Below are 22,500 nucleotides of genomic sequence, written 5' to 3' on the forward strand. Positions count from 1 at the left end.
GTATGACCCATGCAGACATGGAAAATGAGATGTTAAATTATATATATGTATGTATGTACATAATATTTTTCTAAGTCATCCCATATTCTTTCCTTACAAATTTAGCAATAAAATAAAATAAACTTTTGCATACACATACAGAACTTGCATTCATACATATGCTAATACATACATTTAATAGTATATTTGTGGATATATACATGTACATACTTACACACACGCACGCACACACACACACACACACACACACACACACACACACACACACACATTTTGAAGACTGAGTTGTTTGCACAGTTTCCCCCCTTTACTTCCAAAACAATATAGCATACCATTAATTTTCTCTTACCCAAAACCATCATTTCAAAATGTAACTTATATGGCTGACATTCCTGAAAAAAGTTCACGGCTATGGCCAGCCACTAGATGAAACTGAAATAAACTGTCACATTTGATATAATGAGCGTATATCACCACTCTTCTCCATTTCTCCTTGATATCACCAGACTATATATAGGCATTTATACTCAGATATCAACAGTTCACACTATATAATTAACCTCTGTATGTTAGCATGTACAATATGGTCCGTCTATAGGCAGAGCCATGATATATGTGGAACAGTAGATCTGTTAGTCTCACCTATTTGTTCAACTGAATGATTATCTATGTGTCATGGGTCTGCTCAGTCGTAACACTACACAAGAACAAAACGACGTAAATTAGATAACTCATAAAGGAACATCACACTGTACCTTGAGTCAAACAATTGTATCTATTTCTCAATGACATTAACCATGTTATCTTTAGAGAAGCAAACTATCAGTTTTAATAGCAAGAGCAGAATAAATGAATAATAAATAAAGGTGGAGAAAATAACTACAGCATTGTTGCAATATTTTATGTCATGCAATTCAAAAGATGGTTATAAATGTTCATTACAGTTTAATGTGATGCAAATGATGATGGTGCAGTAAATGCTATTATCTCCATGAAGAATAACATCACCATCATCCACATGATATTATTATTATTATTATTATTATTATTATTATTATTTTTATTATTATTATTATTATCAGTCCTTTCACTCCATTTGCTTTCTTCTTCTTCTTCTTCTTCTTCTTCTTCTTCTTCTTCTTCTTCTTCTTCTTCTTCTTCTTCTTCTTCTTCTTCTTCTTCTTCTTCTTATTATTATTATTATTATTATTATTATTATTATTATTATTATTATTATCATTATTATTATTGAGTGAGAGAGCAGTGCATGCCATTCAAGTGACACTGGAGTGCAAATATACAAAGCGCAGTATACCCATCATGACTACCTGTCTGATAAGGGTACACCAGGCACATGCATCACAACCATATGTGCGCAACATGGTGATCTCATCTCAAGATAGACAGTGCATGATCTTTCATGTGGCGTCCAGTTGGAATTTTCTTCAGGTCAAGTAACCCATCCCACTCAAAAAGTCCCTAAATAAGGTTTGTTTAAGGATGATGAACAAAACACCCATGTTTCCAGTGGTAAACTATTCAAACCCCAAAGAATTCCTCTCAACACATGGCTATGATGTTCCCCCACTACTTCTGCTTGTGATCAGAGATGTACATATCATCAACCACGAAGGGATATGCTCAACTGGTTAAGGTCAAACAACTGTGTAGTGTTTACATATTTTCCAATATAAATACTGTCCTACCCTATTGTGACAATTTTTGTATTCATTTGGCATCAGCACAAGACATCCTGAGACAAGATGGTCTATTGTTTCATCAAATTTATCGCAGAATCTGCATTTAGGGTCAGAACCATTTTGAAGAACATTAGCCTAGTAGTTTTTGGTAAGCAAGCTTTGATCTTGTGCAGCTGATATGAAACCTTCAATCTCAGCTACTGATGGGTTGCTGTTTGGTCTACATCAGCATTTCAGCTTCGGAGTATATACTGTCCATGCAGAGGCTTCTGGCTCCATCATTCTTCAATTGGTTTCTGCCTATTCTTTTTTGCAGTCTGTTTGATCTATTTTGCTTTTTTTGTGACAGTGTTTTCGGGTGCTTCATCAAATTCAGGGTTAATGCGAAGTTCCCTTGCAAATTTGCAAGCTTCATTGACAACAGAATGTGATTTATTTGCCGCTTTCATGTTTGCACACAAGCCGCAGCATCCAGTCTTCTGTTGTAGTAGTAGTAATAGTAGTAGTAGTAGTAGTAGTAGTAGTAGTAGTAGTAGTAGTAGTATTATTATCATTATTATTATTATTAATCTTATTATTATTATCATCATTATTATTATTATCATTATTATTATTATTATTATTATTATTATTATTATTATTAAGGTGGTTAGCTGGCAGAATTGTTAGCATGCTGGGTGAAATGCTTAGTGGTAGTTCATCAGTCTTCACATTCTGGGTTCAAATTCCACCAAGGTTGACTTTGCCTTTCATTCTTTCAGGGTTGCCAAATTAAGTACCAGTGAATCACTAGGGTTGATTGATGTACTCAACTAGTCCCCTCCCCCAACATTTCAGGCCTTTTGCCTTTAGTAGAAAGGACTATTATTATTATTATTATTATTATTATTATTATTATTATTATTATTAGTATTATTATTATTTAAGGTGGTGAGTCAGCAGAATTGTTACCACATTGGGCAAAATGATTAACAGCATTTTTTCTAGCTTTTTATGATCTGAGTTCAAATGTCAATAAGGCTGACGTTGCCTTTCATCCTTTCAGGATCAATAAAATGAGTACCAGTTGAGTCCTGGGGTTGACGTAATCAATTCACCCATTGCTCCCTCCAAATCAGGTCCTGTGCCTATAGTAGTTACCTGTGCTATTGATGATGATGATTATGATGAATACTGCCAAAGTCAAAGGCAACAGTTTTGCAGAATTGTCAAAGTGTCTGAGACAACATGAACTCAGCAAGCTTAATAGAATAACTATAGTAACACTTTTGGCAGATGTTTATGCTTAAATACAACCACTAAAGAAAAAACAAAAAAAATCTGCTTCAAAACTGGCTAGGAGAAACATTGCCTTTTAGGTGATTTTTCTTTTAACTATATATATAAGACTATGTTATCCAATATGTCATTTCCTACTTTTAGATTGTTTGATGTGATTTGAGGGAAATTTAGTTGCTATTTCTTTCAATTTGAGTGACTGTATAGAGGCCTTCCCTTGTAAGCTCAAACTTGGCTGATGGTTAGAATAGTCCTCATTGAATAGATGAAAGATGCTCTTATCATGGTCATTCCATCTTTTTGTATATCAGTGACTAGATTTCTGCTGTATCTTTTATTTAAGACACTAGGGTGTAATTTGAGGGAGATTTGACTGTGCTTTCTACTAGGAGGAGTGGTCATGTAGACACCAGTTTTGAAACACTGAGACCAGTCAACTTAACATTGTTATCACCTTACATAACGGAAAATATTGTCAGGTAGTGTCTGCTAGAATGTGATGATATCAAAGTACTTGTGCCGGTGTGTAGTTGTCACCTATGTTTAAGAAGTATTTGTGGCTGTTCTTCCTATGTTAAATAACTAATATTTTGATGGCATTTTTGTTAAAATGAAAATTGACCTCAAAACCAAATGTCTTAATTCTCTGAAAAATTGTATAGCTGCAGGGATTTTTCAGGGAACAAGTTTTCATCTGTTGTTCCCTTTTTTTATCCTTTTTTTTATTTTAATATATATATATAATCTAGCTTTAAGTTAGTAGAAAGCATTGACTGCAGCAATGAATGTGAGTAGCAATTATAAGATTGAGCATGCTGTTAATTAAATTTCAGTGTAAATATAATAAATTGTATGTCACAAAAGAAAGAATACAACTCTCTCTCCCCCCCTATGTCTCTCTCTCTCCTCACACACACACACATTACTTCAGAGATGTGGTTGGTGTAAGATGTGATGTGAGGTATGAATTACTTAGGGATGGTGTGATACATGGTGAGAGGAAGGCTGGCAATATTTCAGTTACATATATAGATATACTTACAAAAGCCCCATCATGATTAGGATATGACAGATCTGGTTGCAGAATTGTGACTCTAGATAATATGAAGCCATGAAGCCTATTTATTACTGTGTTGAGTTCATGACTGTAAGGTCATGGATTTAATTTCTGGGCTGGGTGATGAACTGTGTCCTCGAACAAGAAACTTCATTTCATGTTACTCTAGTTTACTCAGCTGAAAGCAAGTACCAGCAGCTGAAGTTAACATTGTAATGCCCCATGCAGAGGGAATCTCCATGGAAAAGAATGGTAACAGCCAAGTGCTTTATTTTTCTTCTGTAGAAAGATTATCATGATAGCTAAAGTTACCTGATCCTGTCAAATGTAATGCTTATTTATTCACATTGTTTTGAATTAATCTTGCATTATTTTATAGCCTTGAGATTTCTGTGATTATTTAATTTTTACAATGACATTGTAGAGTCAGTGTGAGAAGCTGAATTTGGCCAGTTTGAACACAAAACAAGGAGAATATATGGTTGGTTTAGATGCTAAAGTGTTAATGGTTCCAACTTACAATACAGTACATAAACTGTACTGATCTGATATGTCAGCTCCATCTCTATATAACATTTATATAGTGTATAAAGAAGAAGTATAGACATGTGTTGCAAAATAAGTATATAGTTTTTGCTCTGGATAAAAACATTCTAATATTTTTTGGTGAAAAATATACAAGGAAGAGGTAGATTAAGAGAAAACTTGATAAATAACGAAGGTCAAATACTGGTGTGGGTTTGGACAGTTCATTTCAGTCTCGGTCACTTCTGATTCAAAGTTAGTGTCCTTCTAAATGGGTTGGAGGACTACATTTAGCTTACTTGTATATTATGGCAAGATTTCTAAAGCTGGATGTCCTTCCTAACATCGTGTAATATAATTTATCATGGCACCAACACTAGAGAGATTTCTGGATCCTTAGCCAGATTTAAAGAGTGCTCTCAGTACACATGCAGTCAACTATGGAAGCACACCTAGGTTTCTTGACATGTCTTGACCATGTTGCATGATCTTTGTAAACAATAACAAAAGGGGTTCGTAACTATGTCTGGGTTGTTCATTGTTCAATTAACTAAAGGATTATAACCGTACTTGAAAACAGGTGAGGATTGATAACAGGAAATGCATCTAGCGCAGGGTTGGAATCTTCTGGAAGGCCTGCCGGAAGTTCCCTCATGTACATGTGCAGAAAACTAGCAGCTGCGAAATTCTCTTGTATCTCCCTGCTTTTTGACGCCAATAACTGATCGATACAGACATGTCTCCAGCAGCTCTCTTTAGCTGCTACCTCATGGCGCATCCCCGCTATGCATGAACGGGCAGGATTGACACACTCCACTAGACTACTGCCGATAAGCTCCTAGGTTGCCAATTCGCCCAGAGGAAGGAAATGTTTTATAATGCGAATCAAAGAATAAATATTCACACTGTTGAAGTTAACGAAAAACCTCGACTCTTTCTTCAATTAATATTTAATGTGAAGGATGTGAGCAGCACCCATCCAGTGCAGGAATCTCTCATCCTGTTACATACTGTACCATCACAACTATAACTCTTTCCTCTCTTTACTGCATTTTCACTGTTGTACATATTTGCTCTGCTCACAGTTTTTACAGTGCACCCTATACAGTTATGTCAATGCAGTGACATTGATACTGTGCTACATTTCTTCTCAATATATCTTATAATTGATGTTGTTCTATGTAATGTACAGCGATAAGACATTATGAAGAGACTCATCAATTTGGATGCTGCTTCAGCAGTTTTTCATGTCGACTTTTGATTAATGGTTTCTCACTAAACTGATTAGTTTTCTCTTATGACTCGCCTCTTATTGAAACACATTAAGATGCCTTGTATACGTTGTATTTTATTTCTCTGGTGGAGAGAATCGATTATGACATCACAGTAAGAGGAAAATGTAGGTTGAGGTGATTTTAGGAGGTATATGACACATCATATGATGCTTTTGCTGACTGAGGTGAGTGACTCATTTGTTGATGTGATACTATTTAACATGTATACCATATGTTAGTGTCTGCTGTACGGTCCCTGCAAAAATAACTGTTTTCTATGTATGCCTTTACTGTCAATGCTAATATTGTTTACACCCGTTGAGTGAAATAATGAATGGAGGATTATTCATCATCATCACCATTGTCATCAGCATCATCATCATCATACCTCTTTTTAGAGTAGAAACTTGGGTGCAGGTAGGATTGGTTTGGATAGAGGAGCTAGGGATGCTAACATGGGAGACTAAAGAATATATTTTTTTAAAAATGAGGTTGGTTATATTTCATGATGTCAGGCAAGATCTTGGAAATTGAAAAGTGTAGCAATACGCCATATAGCAAACACATATCACCCATGCTAGCATGGAAAAATGAGTAGTATGTTGATGAGAATGAGGAGCAAAGACAGTTTCTTTGTGAGCTAATCTTTGGAATGAAGGAGTGAATCTAATTTATTAGTGTGGTGTTTAACCTTTTAGGATATAAACTGGTCACATCATCATCCTTTAATGTCCATTTTCCATGCCGGCATGGGTTGGCTGATTTGACCAGAGCTAGCAAGCAGGAGAGCTGCACCAGGTTTCAGTCTGATTTGGCCTGGTTTCTATGGCTGGATGCCCTTCCTAATGCCAACCACTTTACAGAGCATGCTGGGTGTCTTTTATGTGGCACCAGCATGGGTACTTTTATGTGACACCAGCATGGGTGCTATCTCATGGTGCCAGCATGAGTGCTTTTTACATGTCATTGGCATAGATACTTTTTATGTGGCTCCAGCACAGGGCTCTTGTAGGTCAATCCTCTTCAGTAGGGGGAGCAACATTAACACTTCTTCTATGGAGGACAAGTTTTCTTGAGTACAGCAAAGCGCCAAATATTCTGTTTTATGTTCAGACAGGGCAGATCCAGCCTCTCACACCTATCCTACAGTATCATTCTAAAAATAAGCTATCACATCAGTAAAACCTGAAATATACCAGATAATGCATGATTAAGTCAAATAAATGAGTAAGCATTACATTTAACAAAGTAATCTGAATGCTAAATACTTTATTTAAATACTTTATTTAAGCCAGTCCATCATTCCCATACAGAATTATAAGATCCTAAATTTTCTTAATGTTTGTGAGTAGCTGTCAGAGTTGAAACTTTGCCTTTTTATAATTCATTCTTTCTTTCTGTTTGTCTAGCATCATGGATGATCCTAACAGTCAAAGCAACACTGAGCGCTGGGTGTGTCCTAATGACCGACAATTAGCATTACGTGCCAAGTAAGTATTAGTAGTTATTATCGTTACTACTGCTGCTGCCATTGCTGTTGCTGTTGCTGCTGCTGTTGTTGTTGTTGTTGTTGCTGCTGCTGCTGCTCCTTCTCTTTTTCTTCTTCTTCTTCTTCTGCATGTTTGCTACAATCACTTGCTGAGCCATACCCAGCACCCTAAGGTGAGTGAAGGATAAGAGATGTCACATTATGACTGAAAGCTTGAAGAGAGCAAGTAGCAGGGGCAATAGCAAAATATCTTCATGTAATATGACACATACATTCAAATTGATAGGGTTTTTCTAAGGATGTGGGCAGTACTTGTCAGCACAATTTTTTGGATTTCTCAGAGACATGGTTCTCCTGGGATATTATCTAGATATTTCTGACATCCTTTTTTTTTATCATACCTACAATAACAAGAGCAGTTATCTCTTTAAGATACCACAAATTTTGTATTTCAATTTCAAGGTCCTTATATTTATTTAATTTGTCAAATTCCTTTACAGATATATCTTTATCAGTGGGAACACTTACATCTATTATTCTACAAGTATTTTCTTCTCAGTCTTTAATGACTATGTCTGGTCAATTAACCTGGATCATTATGTCAGTGTTGACTGGAAAATCCCAGAGGATAGTGACATTTTTACCTTCAATGACTGGTTCAGGATGATGTTCATACCAGTAAGCAGGAGTGCTGATTGTGTAGTGTTTACATATTTTCCAAAGTAAATACTGCCTCACTCTATCATGACGATTTTTGTATTCATTTGGTGTCAACACAACATCTCAATACAAGATGGTCTTTTGCTGCTGCTGCAACTGCTGCTGCTGCAACTGCTGCTTCTTCTTCTTCTTCTTCTTCTTCTTCTTCTTCTTCTTCTTCTTCTTCTTCTTCTTCTTCTTCTTCTTCTTCTATTATCATCATCATTATTATTATTATTATTATTTGTTGTTGTTGTTGTTCTGTATCTTTACATCTAGAGTTCCAATTCTGACAAGGTCAATTTTGGCTTTCATCACCCTGAGTCAATAAGATAAAGTACCAGTTTTGTACTGGAGCTGATGGTTTTGACTTACTACTTTCCTCAGACTCACCGGCTTTGTGCCTAAATAAGAAATTATCATTATTATTATTATTATTATTCTCAAGGCAGCAAGCTAGCAGAATCATTAACATGCCTGACGAAATATTTAACGGCACTTCATCTGTCTTTATATTCTGATTTCAAATTCTGCCAAGGCTGACTTTGGCTTTCATCTGTTCAGGGTTGACAAAATAAGTACCAGTTGGACACTGGGGTTGATGTAATCAACTATTCTCCTCCCCCAATTTCAGGCCTTGTACCTATAATAGAAAGGATGATTATTATTATCATCATCATCATCATCATCATTATTATTCAGTAATTTTATTATCATCATCTTCATCATCATCATTTTTATTATTATTATTATTATTATTATTATTATTATTATTATTATTATTATTATTATTATTATTACTATTTAAATAGTGAGGGAATGACTTTTATTATAGATCTCTTATCACTCACACGTGCTGAAGGATAGAGAAACTGGATGAATGAAGTAGTTCTCTAGAAAATCAACCTGATGCATACACACACAGACATCCATCACATTTACACATGCATGAATACTTTCCACATACACAGACACATCATACATAAATTATAAAAATGATCAGAGATCTGTTTTCTTTATCCATGATATTGTTTTCAACTACCAATAACCACGCCTCAGATTTACTTCATTGGCTTTGGTACCGCCTCTGCACAAAGCTATATTCATCAGTGAACATTCAAAATAATGCTGTTTCTAAGTAAAAGTGATGATAAATAGCCCATAAATTTTACTTTTGAAGTATTGTTTACAAAAATATATACTAATTAATATACATATATATATATATATATATATATATATATACATACACAAACACACACACATGCATATACATATATGTATGTATATATATATATATATATATATATATACACACACACACATATATATATATATATATATATATATATATATATATGTATGTATATGTAAATATATAAAAATAAAAAGATAGAGAGCAATGGTAAGGTTGGAGAAGTATTTTATGGATAGAGTCTTACAGCTGTTTCTGGGAAAATGCAGTACTTCCCTTCATCGCAGACAGAAAAAATAAAGTAATCTATTATTATATCCATAGGCGGATATTTTTAGTATGAAGTGGTAAAGCGTGTGATGCGCTGAAAAAAGAGAGAACAGTACTTGAAGTGTAGTTTCATTCCAGTAGTAAAAATCCGTGTAGAAATCCGTGTAAAGCAATCCATATGGGGATAATCCGGAAATAGATGTTGGAACAAAGGCTGATATAGCATAGATAGCAGAGGTGAATATATGCCATACTGCAATGGATTTTAGCTTGTTTACTTGAAGAATGGCCGAGTCAAGTAAAGGATGAGCGGTAATTAGGTCAAGTCATGAAGACAGAATGTGAAAGGGGATGGAGGAGAGATAGAGGTGAAGGATGGTAGCAGTATACTTTAATGGTCAGTTGATCTTACAGGATAGAGGGGATGAGCATATAGAGAGAAGGAGGGAAGGGGAGAGATAAGGTTAATAGGTCTAGTGGGTAGGAAGGAATGCGCTTATGTAGTATATAGGTGGTGGGGGTATGAGTGATAAACCAAGGATAGAGATAAAGGGAGAGATGGGTGGGAAAGGTATTTAGTAGTATCATATTCAAGAATGCAGCCAAACCTATTTATAGATGGTGGAAAGGGATTCGATATAACGAAGCGAAGCGTTTAGCAACTGCAATCACCGCTCTTTCCACACATTTAAGTTCTATCACAAGCAAAATTGCATAAATGATCACGCAACATAATTATACGACTCCCAACAGGCAACCTATTCAACCTGGCAAAAACATCCATCTTTTACTATCTTTTGAATAGGATTATTTTCTTTTGATCATATCACCACATATATATACCCCCAAATCTATTTCTTCTACTCTCTAATTCACTACAACACCACCTATGCATACAGACTACGTCGTTTCTCTCAATCCCTTTCCACCATCTATAAATATATATATATATATATATATATATATATATATATATATATATATATACACATATATATTTATATTTATATATGTATATTTGAGTGTGTGTGTAGATTGATAGATGTATATGGGGTGGCAATTTATTGTGGGTTAAATGGCAAAGGTGACAGTCTGCAATGAAATACAATATCTTTTACATGAAATACAGTATATGCAGGCATGGTTGTGTGATTAAAAAGTTCTCTTTGTGATTGTATAGTTCTGGGTTTGATCACACCGTCTGATAACATGGGTGAGTATCTTTGACTATGGTCCTGAATTGACATGTGTATAGTGTGTATGTGTATGCTTTTATTTTTCCTTAACCTAAACGTCAGTATTATTTATGTTATACTCGCTTTATATTCCTAACATAACAAGTCATTAAAATAAGTACCAGACTAAAATTAGTACTGGGGTCAATATGATCAACAAAAATCATTGAAGGTCACAATTCAGTGACTGAAACTAGGAAACGAATGTGTGTGTGTGTGTGTTTTCTTTTACTTGTTTCATCCACCGGACAGTGGCCATGCTGGGGCAATATTTTGAAGGATTCAGTCAAATAAATTGACTCCAGGGGTTATTTTTTTAAAGCTTGGTACTTATTTTATTGACCTCTTTTGCTAAACTGCTAACTTATGGGATGTAAACAAACCAACACTAGTTGTCAAGTTGTAGCAGGAGGCAAATTCAAACATAAAGGCACACATAGCTATATACATGCCTACACACACACACACACACACACACACACACCATCATCATCATCATTTAATGTCTGTTGTCCATGCTGGCATAGGTTGGACGGTTTGACCAGAGTTGGCAAGCTGGAAGGCTGCACCAGACTCCAGTCTGATTTGGCATGGTTTCTATGGCTGGATGCCCTTCCTAATGCCAACCACTTCAAGAGTGTAATGGCACAGGTGCCATTTGCGTGATACACACGCATACACACACGCACATGCACACACACACACAAACACACCCACACACACACATATATATATATACACACATTCTTCTACATGTTTCAGTCATTTGACTGCAGTCATGCTGGAGCACCATCTTAAAGGGTTTTAGTCAAAGAAATTGCCCCAAGGACTTATTATTTGTAATCCTAGTACTTATTCTGACAGTCTCTTTAACAAACCAGTAAGTTATGGGCATGTAAACACACCAACATCGATTGTTAAGTGATGATGGTGGGGACCATCACAGACACAAAGACACATACGCATACATATATATATATATAATGGGCTTCTTTCAGTTTCCATCTACCAAATCCACTCACGAGGCTTTAGTGAGCCCAGGGCTATGGTAGTAGACACTTGCCCAAGATGCCATACAGTGGGACTGAACCCAGAATGATGTGATTGGGAAGCAAGCTTCTCACCACACATCATCATCATCATCCTTTGATGTTCATTTTCAATGCTGGTGCAAGTTGTATGATTAAACCCAAGCTGGCAAGCCAGAGAGCTGCACAGGTCCCAGTGTGATTTGGCTTGGTTTTTGCAGCTTGATGCCCTCCCTAACATCAACCATTTTACAGTGTTGGCTGAGTGCTTTTAATGGGATTGCAGCACGAGCGCATTTATGTGATGCCGGCATGAGTACTTTTTATGTGGCACTGGCACAGAACTCTCGCAGGCCAATCCTTTTCACCAGGGGGAGTGTCTTTAGCACTTCCGGTGTGGGTCTTCTTCAGTACAACTAGGCACCAGGTATTTCAGTCCTATATATATCTGTGTGTGTGCAACAGTCTTCTTTCAGTTTCTGTCTACCTAATCCACTCACAAGGCTTTGATTATCCTGGGGATATAGTAGGAGATGCTTGCCCATGGTGCCACACAGTAGGATTGAACCTGGAACCATGTGGTTGGGAAGTACACTTCTTATCATACAGCCACATAATCACCATCATCATCATCATCGTTTGTATTCACTTTCAAAGTTGGCATGGATTTAACAGGTCTTTGGGTGGTGGGGTGTGGTTTAGTGGTTAAGGTGTTGGACTCATGAATGTAAGATTGTGACTTTGATTCCTGGACCAGGCGACGCATTGTGTTCGTGAGCAAAACACTTCATTTCACATTACTCCAGTCCACTCAGCTGGCAAATATAAGTAGTCTTGCGATGGACTGGCGCCCTATCCAGGTGGGGATTTTATATGCCATGGAAGCCAGGAAGCTAGCCCTTATGAGTTAGCATGACTCAAGAAGATAACTTTACCTTTACCTAATAGGTCAGAAGACCATGCCTTGCTCAGATGTTTTAATTTTTACATGGTTATTTATGGCTGGATGCCTTTTCTAATACCAGTTACTACACTGGTTCATTTTTTTTTCACTGGGTTCTAGCTCTAGTGGTGGTAGTGGTGGTGGTGGTGGGGCGTTGCTTTATAACCCAAAAGGCTAAGGATGCCCCATGAATGAGAGGAAGAACAAGAGAGAGGATGGTGACTTTATGCTTCCTGTTAAGAAGTTTAAATAAGGTGAGAGGGACAGGTTTGTTGTTGAGAGAGGGTGTTGGTGGAGACTAACAATTAGTGGCAGGGGAGTAATTAAAAGAAACAGTAGTGCCAGTGGTTAGTGTGTGTGTGTGTGTGTGTGTATGTATGTATATATGTGTGTGAGAGAGAGAGAGAGAATGATAAGAAGGATAATGGGTGAGTTGAGTAGAAGAGATCCAAAATCACCTCTGCCACCAATTTCACCACTTGACTGATGCTTTATTTATTGATTCTGGAGAGCAGAATGGCAAAGCTAACCTCAGCAGAGTCTGAAGGGAAGAAGCAGAGAGAAAGACACAGAGAGAGAGAGAGAAAGAGAGAGAGAGAGAGAGAGAGAGAGAGAGAGAGAGAGAGAGAAAGAGAGAGAGAGAAAGAGAGAGAGAGAGAGAGAGAGAGAAAGAGAGAGAGAGAGAGAGAGATTCAAAATCATCTCTGCCACCTGTGTTATATATGGGTGGGTGGATAAAGTGTTACTTGGAAAAGAGATAAAGATGAAGGTGACTGAGAACCATAGGGGTACCCTCAAGGTAACATCCCTAAAAAAGGTGAAGAGAGCTTGATGTCTGAAGAATGAAGGAGGGTGGGTAAAAGCTGCAGGTCATGTGTGTGGGAAGGGGAAAGTAACTAATGGATAGAAATAGGGAAGGAGATGGTCTTCTGAGGTAAGTAGGGGTGAAAGTAGTCAATGGTAAACAGGGGCGAGGGGAGTTGATGGAACGAAATGTGGGATGGATGTTAATAGGATTTAGAATTGAAGGAGGGATAACTTGTGGTACCAAAAGGGTGAGAGGTATATCATCACCATTATCATCATTATCATCATCATTTTAAATATACACATTTTCATGCTAGCATGCATTACACAAGACTTATTTGAAGTAGTTTTTCAATGATTAGACACCCTTCTGTCACTAATCCTTGTTTCCAAGTAACATACTCATTCCCTTGTTTTTTTTTGAATGATGAACCACTCAGTGGCCAGACATGTTTTTTGCAGTAGACATAAGTAATGTCAGGACGCAAATGGGAAGAGACATATGTGCATGCACACACACACACACACGCATGCATGCATGTAGGCTTGCTCACTCACTCACTCGCTTACTCACTCATTCACTCACTCACTCACTTAATGGAGGGGTGTAAGTAGATAAGAAATCGAATAGAAAGACTACAAAAGAAAACATAGATGTGAAATAAAGATGAATTAAAGATCAAAGATGCTCTACCCCATGCTGAAGCTACATAGAGCTATTGCAGGCTCTTCTCATGGTGACTAAATCTGTTGTAATGTTGAAAACACTTCTGTATCTTCAGCAGGTATCTCAGGGTCACAAGCTTTTTGCTCCTTAGCCTGTTAACTTCACCTAAGTGGGATAGCAAGAATTGATGGTTTCTATCTCTTGTCTCTTGTCTACCACCTTGAACTAGTTTAATGGTTATCTATTTGGTGGCCTTGCAAGACAATCTTCTGCAGGAAATAATACACTGTTCTTGCTGGAAAACGACAAGCGACTTGAGTTGGGATTGAGGCTGTGTGTCATCCTTTAGCCAGAGTCTCATCAACCAAATCTTGATATTTGGCTTTCTTTTGTCAAGTCTTTCCTTCAAGAGCACTCTGATTCTAGTCATAATGATCGTTTTTATGTTCCCTGACAGAAAGAATTTGATTGGAGTGATGTTATTGTCACTTCTAGAAAGATGAGTCTACTCTTCAGATCCACTTGTATCTCCTAGTTTGAAGCTTGATGCCAAATAGAAAACAGGTCCCCTACAATTGCTTTTGTCTTAGGCAACTTATGATCTACTCTTAAGAATCTGATACATATGGATGGTGACACCTGCTGTTCATTGATCTTAACTTTCTGTGTTCTTAAACATTGTTAGTGTGGTATTTTCTTTAAATCTCTACATTATGTGTTAAGGTTTATTTTAAGATAAAATTCTGAGCAACTTCTGTTACCACATGCATGTGCACACACACACACACACACACACACACACACACACACACACATACATACACACACAAGATATTTGGGACTGAACCTCAAACCATGTAGTTGAGAAGTGAACTTTTTAACTATACTGCCATGCCTGTATACAACACACACTAAATAACAGTTGATTTAAACAGCATGATAGCATGCTATATTATATGAACCAAGCTAACTAATGGTTTGTATCTGATATGTGAATTTAATTTCAGTCGTTGTGCAAAATGGAATCATGAAACTCAGAATAGTGATGAAGTGATGTCTCAGCTTTGAATAAATAAATATACACAGGAGTGGCTGTGTGGTAAGAAGTTTGCTTCCCAACCATGTGGTTCTGGGTTCAGTCCCACCATGTGGCATCTTGGACAAGTGTCTTCTACTATAGCCTCGAGCTGACCAAAGCCTTGTGAGTGGATTTGGTAAATGGAAACTGAAAGAAGCCCATATATATATGTATATATATCTATGTGTGTATGTCTGTGTTTGTACCCCATCACAACTTGACAACCGTAGTCCCTATAACTTAGCAGTTCGGCAAAACAGACCGAGAGAATAAGTACCAGGCTTAAAAAATAAGTACTGGGGTTGATTTATTCAACTAAAAATTCAAGGCATTGTCCCAGCATGGCTGCAGTTTAATGACTGAAATAGATAAAAGATACCCCAATATAAGTGTTTAGTACCTTTTCATTTCATTTATCCAACTCTGAATATATACATTTTTTTTCCTTTTATTTTCAGATTAGGAACTGGCTGGTCATATCATACAAACCGATACACTCAATTTCGCAAGGATGACCAACTTAGTGTTGATGAACAGGAGCAGATACTAAATGTGATCTCACGTGCCGAATTCATGGACAATGTGGAACAGGAACGAATTGGGTAAGATCCAGCATTCCTATCATCCTTTCTGTGATAAACTGTCCAAGGACATCGAACACTATTTTTTTAACAATCATCATATAAAATATAACTCTCCACTATTTACTTGGTAGCATTCGCTTTTGAATATGTGCCTAATAGTCTTACATTTCATATTCAAGAAATTTCATTTAGGTATGGCCATGCTAAGAATAGGACATAAGCACGGCCAAATGGTTAAGAAGTTCACTTTAGAATCATGAGATTCCAAGTCTGATTCCACTTGCATCTTGGGTATCTTTTATCATAGACTTGGATCCACCCAAACATTGTGAGTGAAAAAGGGTAGATGGAAACTTGGTTGAATAGAAATTACTTGTAATTCAAAGTGCCTGCCTTATTGCACATGGTGTCATTTTGATTCAGCATTGATATTACATTAAATGTACAAATTTCTGTGGAATATTGAACCATTTGAGAATCCAAACAATAGGTAGTTCTGTTATTTGGGCAACTACAACATCTGTTATTGAAACTGATAGTGGATTCATTTACATGTAAATAATTATTGTAGTGAGCTCGGTGAAATCGTAGTCATGGCAAGTGCTGGAGACACACAAAAGGCACCCATGCTGGAGACACACAAAAGGCACCCATGCTGGTGACACACAAAAGGCACCCATGCTGGTGACACATACACAGCATCCTTGCCAGTGACATGTAAAAGACACCCAGTACAATTCTGTGGAGTTGTTGGCATTAGGAAGGGCATCCAGCAGTAGAAACCAAGCCAAAACAGACTAGAGCCTGGTGTAGCTCTCCAGTTTATCAGCTCCATTGAAACCATTTTACCCATGCCTGCACAGAAAATGGATGCTAAATGATGATGATGATTTTTCACTCAGCTAAGACCTCTGACATTTTTCAGTCTCTTTAAACCAGCATCTCAAACAAGGAAGCAGTGGATGTGTCATTGCTCTGAATTTTTACTCACTGTGAATTAGGCATGTACTGTCCATGCAATCAAGCAATTTGAATAGCGCTGGAAAAAGCTAAAAGCAGAAATGTCCAAAATGATTCCACAATGTTATTAGTTTACATGAAACTCTTTGTTGTGATAAAAAGTATCACTTGAAAGTGTTGGTTTATTTTCTTTTCTGTTTTGCATTTCTTTACTTTCAGGCGTCTGGTAGAAAAATTTGATAACATGAAGAAGAATGCTATGGGAAATGGCGACAATCAATGTATTTTATGTGGTGATGAATTTGGTTTGCTGGGAGCTTCTCCAACTTACTGTGATGATTGTAAGAAGGTAATGTAATGTCTAAGTGAGACTATACTTCTTAACATGTTTTAACACTTTAGCATTCAGGTTACTCTGTCAAATGTAATGCTTATTTATTTATATTGTTTTGAATTAATTATGCATTATCTCTTAGCTTTGAGATGCTGATGATGTGGATAGATTTGGTCAGTTTGAACATAAAACAGGATATGGCTGGATATGGCTGGTTTAAATGCTAAAGGGTTAACATTAGAGTCAGACAAAATGCTTTGCAATATTTCTTCTGGCTCTATACATTCTGAGTTCGAATTCCACTGTGGTCAACTTTTCCTTTCGTGCTTTTGGGGTCAATAAAATAAGCTACCAATCAAGTGCTGGGGTCAGTGGTATTGACTGCCTTGCCCACCTCAAAATTGCTGACCTTCCTCATACCTAAGTCTAAAACCATTACTGTTGCTGTTGCTATAGAATTGCACATTGATTATGGAGAATTAGTGACAATAAGCATTCTCAACTCTCAAAGACTTTGTTAATAATATTGGCACAATAGAGAATGATAGTTACTGTAAACAAACTGTTCAGGTTTCAATTCCCATGTCACACAAACTTTTGAATAGCTATTTTTGTATCATTTTCACTGCTTCTATGGTTACAGAGATGATTTGTATTCACATGTCTTAGAATTTTCTCATTTATTTGATGAAATCAAATTGGTTTCAGTCTGTTTCTTTTGTTTTGGCTCTACTATTTTATGGCATTGCAAAATCTATAATCTCATATATTTTCTTTTTTACTCTCCTCTATTATAAGTTTATTTGTACTCCTATTACATGAACAGTTTGAAATAGTGAAATCTTACATAATCACACAGTAGTTGTTTTCTTTACTGAATTCAAATTTCTGACTACCCTCACAGTTTACCTTTTCCCTTCAGCAGCTATCAAAATAAAGTACCAGTCAGATCAGTTTAACTGACTATGCCTTTCCCTGAATTTTGTGGGCACGTGCCCTTGTTAAGAGAGGTGCTGTTTTCTAGTAACTTTGCTGAATGCTAAGTAAGAATTGTGAGAATGACTACAGAAGCAATTAAGAATAGATGAAATACGGATTTATGAAAATTTGGGCTCTGGTTATGTGCAGTGTGTGTAACAAACACATAGTCTACCTGTGAGAATTAGCTTTGGTGGCTATTGTGAACTTTATTTAAATTACAACAAAAATATGGGCTCATTCTTGTCCATTCTGACACCTGAATTGCTTGTGGGTGCTTCCAAGATGTGACATTTTCAGGACTTAGACAAAGTGTAGAGCAAAGATGAAGATAATCATAATTTTGAAGAGCCTTGATCTGACTCAGGAAGTTATGAATTTTCTATGAATTATATGTTTTAATTATGTCTGTATTGATGCATATTCATTTATGATGTGTAATTTGAAAGGAAAAAATTATCACATCTCAGTATGTTGTGTATCTTTATCCCTCCTCTTTCTTTTGTTTATTCCCACATATTTTGTAACTCTGTTTATGCATTTGTATTGTATGAATGAATGGATTTGATAGCAGCAATAATAAAGATTATTATTTTTATTATCATTAAGGTGGTGATCTAGCAGAATCATTAGCATGCTGGGCAAAATGCTTACCAGCATTTTGTCTGTCTTATGTTCTGAGCTCAAATTCCACTAAGGTCAACTTTGCCTTTCATCCTTTCTGGGTTGATAAAATAAGTACCAGTTGAGCACTGCGGTTGATATAAGCAACTTATCCCCTACCCCAATCTTGCTGGCCGTGTGCCAAAATTTGAAACCATTATTATTATCATCATTGTTGTTGTTGGTGGGGATGGTGGTGGTGTTATTGCTTTTATGTTTTATGATAGTTGATTGTGTTTCACCAGGACCCTCATATTGTAGATTATTACCAAGCGAATCTATGTGGGATACAGTTTTAGTATAACACATTTAAGTAGAGAGGCATATTTGCATTAATTCTTTTAATTGGAGTAAAAAGATTTTAATTTGAGAATAAAAGTTATTCCTTTCTATCACTTGTAAGCAAATAAAATAGCTACAATATTCAAAAATAACTCCTCAAAAAATTTAAATGAAAATAAATATATTTTTACCTATAGTAGACAGGAAAAGTAGAAAAACAAATTTAATTCTTCTTCAGAATATTTCAAAAGAAAAAGAAAATAATGAATTTCTGACAGAAAACAAGAATAATAATAAATGATAATAACACAACAGTATACATGTTTTTTTCATTCAGTGAAGAAATGAATAAAGAGTTTGGGTTTTGGAACAGAGAATGTTTTTTCCAGCCTTTCTTCTTTTACTGGGACTATTTCAAACAGATGAAAATTAAATATAAATTTCTGGTGGAGAAAAACTCTACTTGGTAGAGCTGTGTGACAAGAGAAGGTACATCCATACCTCAGCCTTATTAAGCAGCAAGAAAAAGGAAGAAAAACCTCATGTTTGCACCTCAAAACACATAGAAACCTTTCTCATACCCCCACTCACTCCAAAGGACAATCGCAGTTCTAACTGATATACAGAATAACATATACCTTATTGACTGAGGAAAATACTATTGCACTGTGGACATAATATTCAAAATGAATGCAATGAAACAGACCAACCTGGTACATTATACACACAGCTGGAAGCTCTTACCATGATATATGGGAAAACAAAACACAGGGTTTTAGGTAAAAGATATTGGTGACAACAGTGACCCTTAGCTCATTGCTGCTTTTGACATGCACTACGAACAAGTGGTAAGTGGCCAAAGAAACTAAAAACAACATATTGCCAGTTTGGGGTAGGGCCTATATGGATATAGAAATTCTAATCAGCAATAATAAACCACAATAATTCTGAGGGTGTTCCTCTTTGTGAGTGCAGAAAGAAGTCCTGCTACAATGCAGATTGCAGTAAAGTGCATTTGAGATCGTTCTACTTTTAACCATGAGAAACTTAGAAAAACAGAGGAAGGGACAATGACAGAAGCAGCAACAATACCAGGTCCTGGAGGCTGCTGTTAAAACAGCAACTTCCAGGACTTGGTCAGCATTATCTTTCATTCTTTCAGGATCAATGTAATTGATTTGCCTCCTCCCCTGTAAATTGCTGACCTTGTGCCAAAATTAGAAGGAGTTATTATTATTGGCAGTGAGCTGGCAGAATTGTTAGCACTCCATGCAAAATGCTTAGCAGCATTTCGTCTGTCTTTATGTTCTGAGTTCAAATTCTGCCAATGTCAATTTTGCCCTTCATCCTTTCTGAGTTGATGAAAATAAATACCAGTTGTAGACTTAAGTGGATGTAATCAACTTACTCCACCCCTGAAATTGCTGGTCTTGTGCCTATAGTAGAAATTATTATTATTTTGTTATTATTATTATTATTATTATTGAGTGACAGAACAGTGCATGCCATCAAAGTTGCACTGGGGTAAAATATACAAAGCCCAGTATACCCATCATGACTACCTGTCTGATAAGAGTACACTAGCCACATGCATCACAACAATATATGCACGAAATGCTGATCTCATATCAAGATAAACTGCATGGCCTTGCAGGTGGGGCCCAGTTAGAATTTTCTTCAGGTTGAGTAGCCCATCCTGCTCAAAAAGTCCCTGAATAAGGTTTGTTTAAGGATGATGAATGAAACACCCATGTTTCCAGAGGTGAATTATTGAAACCTCAAAGAATTCCTCTCAACACATGGCTATGATGTTCCCCCACTACTTCTGCTCGTGATCAGAGATGTACATATTGTCAACCACTAAGGAACATGCTCAACTGGTTAAGGTCAAACAACTGACAAGCGAATCTGTGGTATTGAGCTGAGTGTTTCCTGAAGCCCATCTTTTATACCAAGACAAAACAATGTACATAACACTTCCAATCAGTTAAGATGAGAAGCCATGAAAGCTATTGCTTGGTACTGCATCAGGGTATTTATCATCATCATCGTCATCATCATCATCATCATCATCGTCATCATCATCGTCATCATCATCATCATCATCATTATTATGGTAGTGAGCTGGCAAAACCATTAGCCTGCTGGGCAAAATGCTTAGTGGTATTTTGTCTGTTTTTAATTCTGAGTTCAAACTCTGCCATTGGCAGCTTTGCTTTCATCTTTTGGGAGTTGATAAAATAAGTATCAGTCAAGTACTGAGGTCAACATAATCGATTCTCCTCCCCTCAAAAATTGCTGGCTCTGTGCTGAAATCTGAAACCATGAAAGGTGGCAAGTTGCCAGAAGTGTTAGTATGCTGGACAAAATGTTCAACAGCATTTCATCCACCCTTACATTCTGTGTTCAAAATCTGCCAAGGCCAACTTTGCTTTTTGTCCTTTTGGAGGTTGAGCATTGGAGTCAATGTAATCAACTTTCCCACCCTTCAAAATTACTGGCCTTGTGCCTATATTAGAAAGGATTATTATTAGCCTAGTGGTCAGATTGTTGCACTCTCAATTGCAAGATCATGGTTACCATTCCTAGATTGGGTGATGCATTGTGTTCTTGAGCAAAATACTTCGTCTCATGTTGCTTTGTGATCACTTTGACACCTGACACATGGTACACCATGCACCTGTTCAGGTAACATCGATTTGATAGATGGGGTGAGCTAATGTACAGCCCATACATTTGATCACTATAAACAAATCATTTGTGTAGATTGTTTGGCAAAAGCTGAACACTCATATGTTGTCTTCGACTAGAAAGTCTATTATTATTATTATTATTATTATTATTATTATTATTATTATTATTATTATTATTGTTCAGTAGTTTTATTTTTATAACGTGCTTTCACTTCACTACCGAGCGCAGCTCTGTGTGCCTTGGGTATGTGCTGTGGTTTGCTGTGATGCTCTTATGGTTACTGTATTGAAAGTGTTTTGCATAGGATGTGTGCAGTGTCCAGTAGTGCAATTTTCTGTATATTATATATATTTGTAAGTTCTGGTGTTTTTGTTATGTATTTGTCTGAATTTTTATTATTATTATTATTATTATTATTATTATTATTATTCTGCTGAGGTTGACTTTGCCCTTCATCCTTTCAGGGTTGATAAAGTATGAACCAGTTGAGTACTGGTGTCAATATAATTGACTATCCCCCTCCCCCAAATTTCAGGCCTTATGCCTATAGTAGAAAGATTATTATTATTATTATTAAGGTGGCAACCTGGCAGAACCATCAGCATGCCGGGCAAAATACTTTGTGGTATTTTGTCTGATTATACATTCTGAGTTCAAATTCTGCCAAAGTCAACTTTACCTTTCTTCCATTTGGAGTTGATAAAATAGGTACCAGTTGAGCGCTGAGTTGATATAATCAACTTCCTCACCCATCAAAATT

At 36.5% G+C, this 22,500-nt stretch overlaps 1 protein-coding gene and 1 non-coding gene across 8 annotated transcripts in view; one reads left to right on the forward strand and one right to left on the reverse strand.

The window, feature by feature from the left end:
- The window catches only part of LOC106875810 (rabphilin-3A), a 289,512-nt gene that overhangs the window by 191,232 nt on the left and 75,780 nt on the right, over nt 1-22,500 (forward strand). For all 7 annotated transcript variants that reach the window (XM_052970476.2, XM_052970468.2, XM_052970487.2 and 4 more), the window contains 3 exons: nt 7,244-7,324; nt 15,704-15,847; nt 17,009-17,138. In XM_052970476.2, the coding sequence (XP_052826436.1) occupies nt 7,248-7,324; nt 15,704-15,847; nt 17,009-17,138 (351 nt within the window). In that variant the 5' untranslated portion in view covers nt 7,244-7,247. The remainder of the gene's footprint in view (nt 1-7,243; nt 7,325-15,703; nt 15,848-17,008; nt 17,139-22,500) is intronic.
- Nucleotides 8,988-9,121, reverse strand: LOC128250064 (U4 spliceosomal RNA). Its single transcript, XR_008266179.1, has one exon. It is a non-coding gene; the product is annotated as a U4 spliceosomal RNA (small nuclear RNA).

Source organism: Octopus bimaculoides, chromosome 1 (assembly GCF_046866305.1).
Source record: "Octopus bimaculoides isolate indiv1 chromosome 1, ASM4686630v1, whole genome shotgun sequence".
Taxonomy (NCBI): Eukaryota; Metazoa; Mollusca; class Cephalopoda; order Octopoda; family Octopodidae; genus Octopus; species Octopus bimaculoides.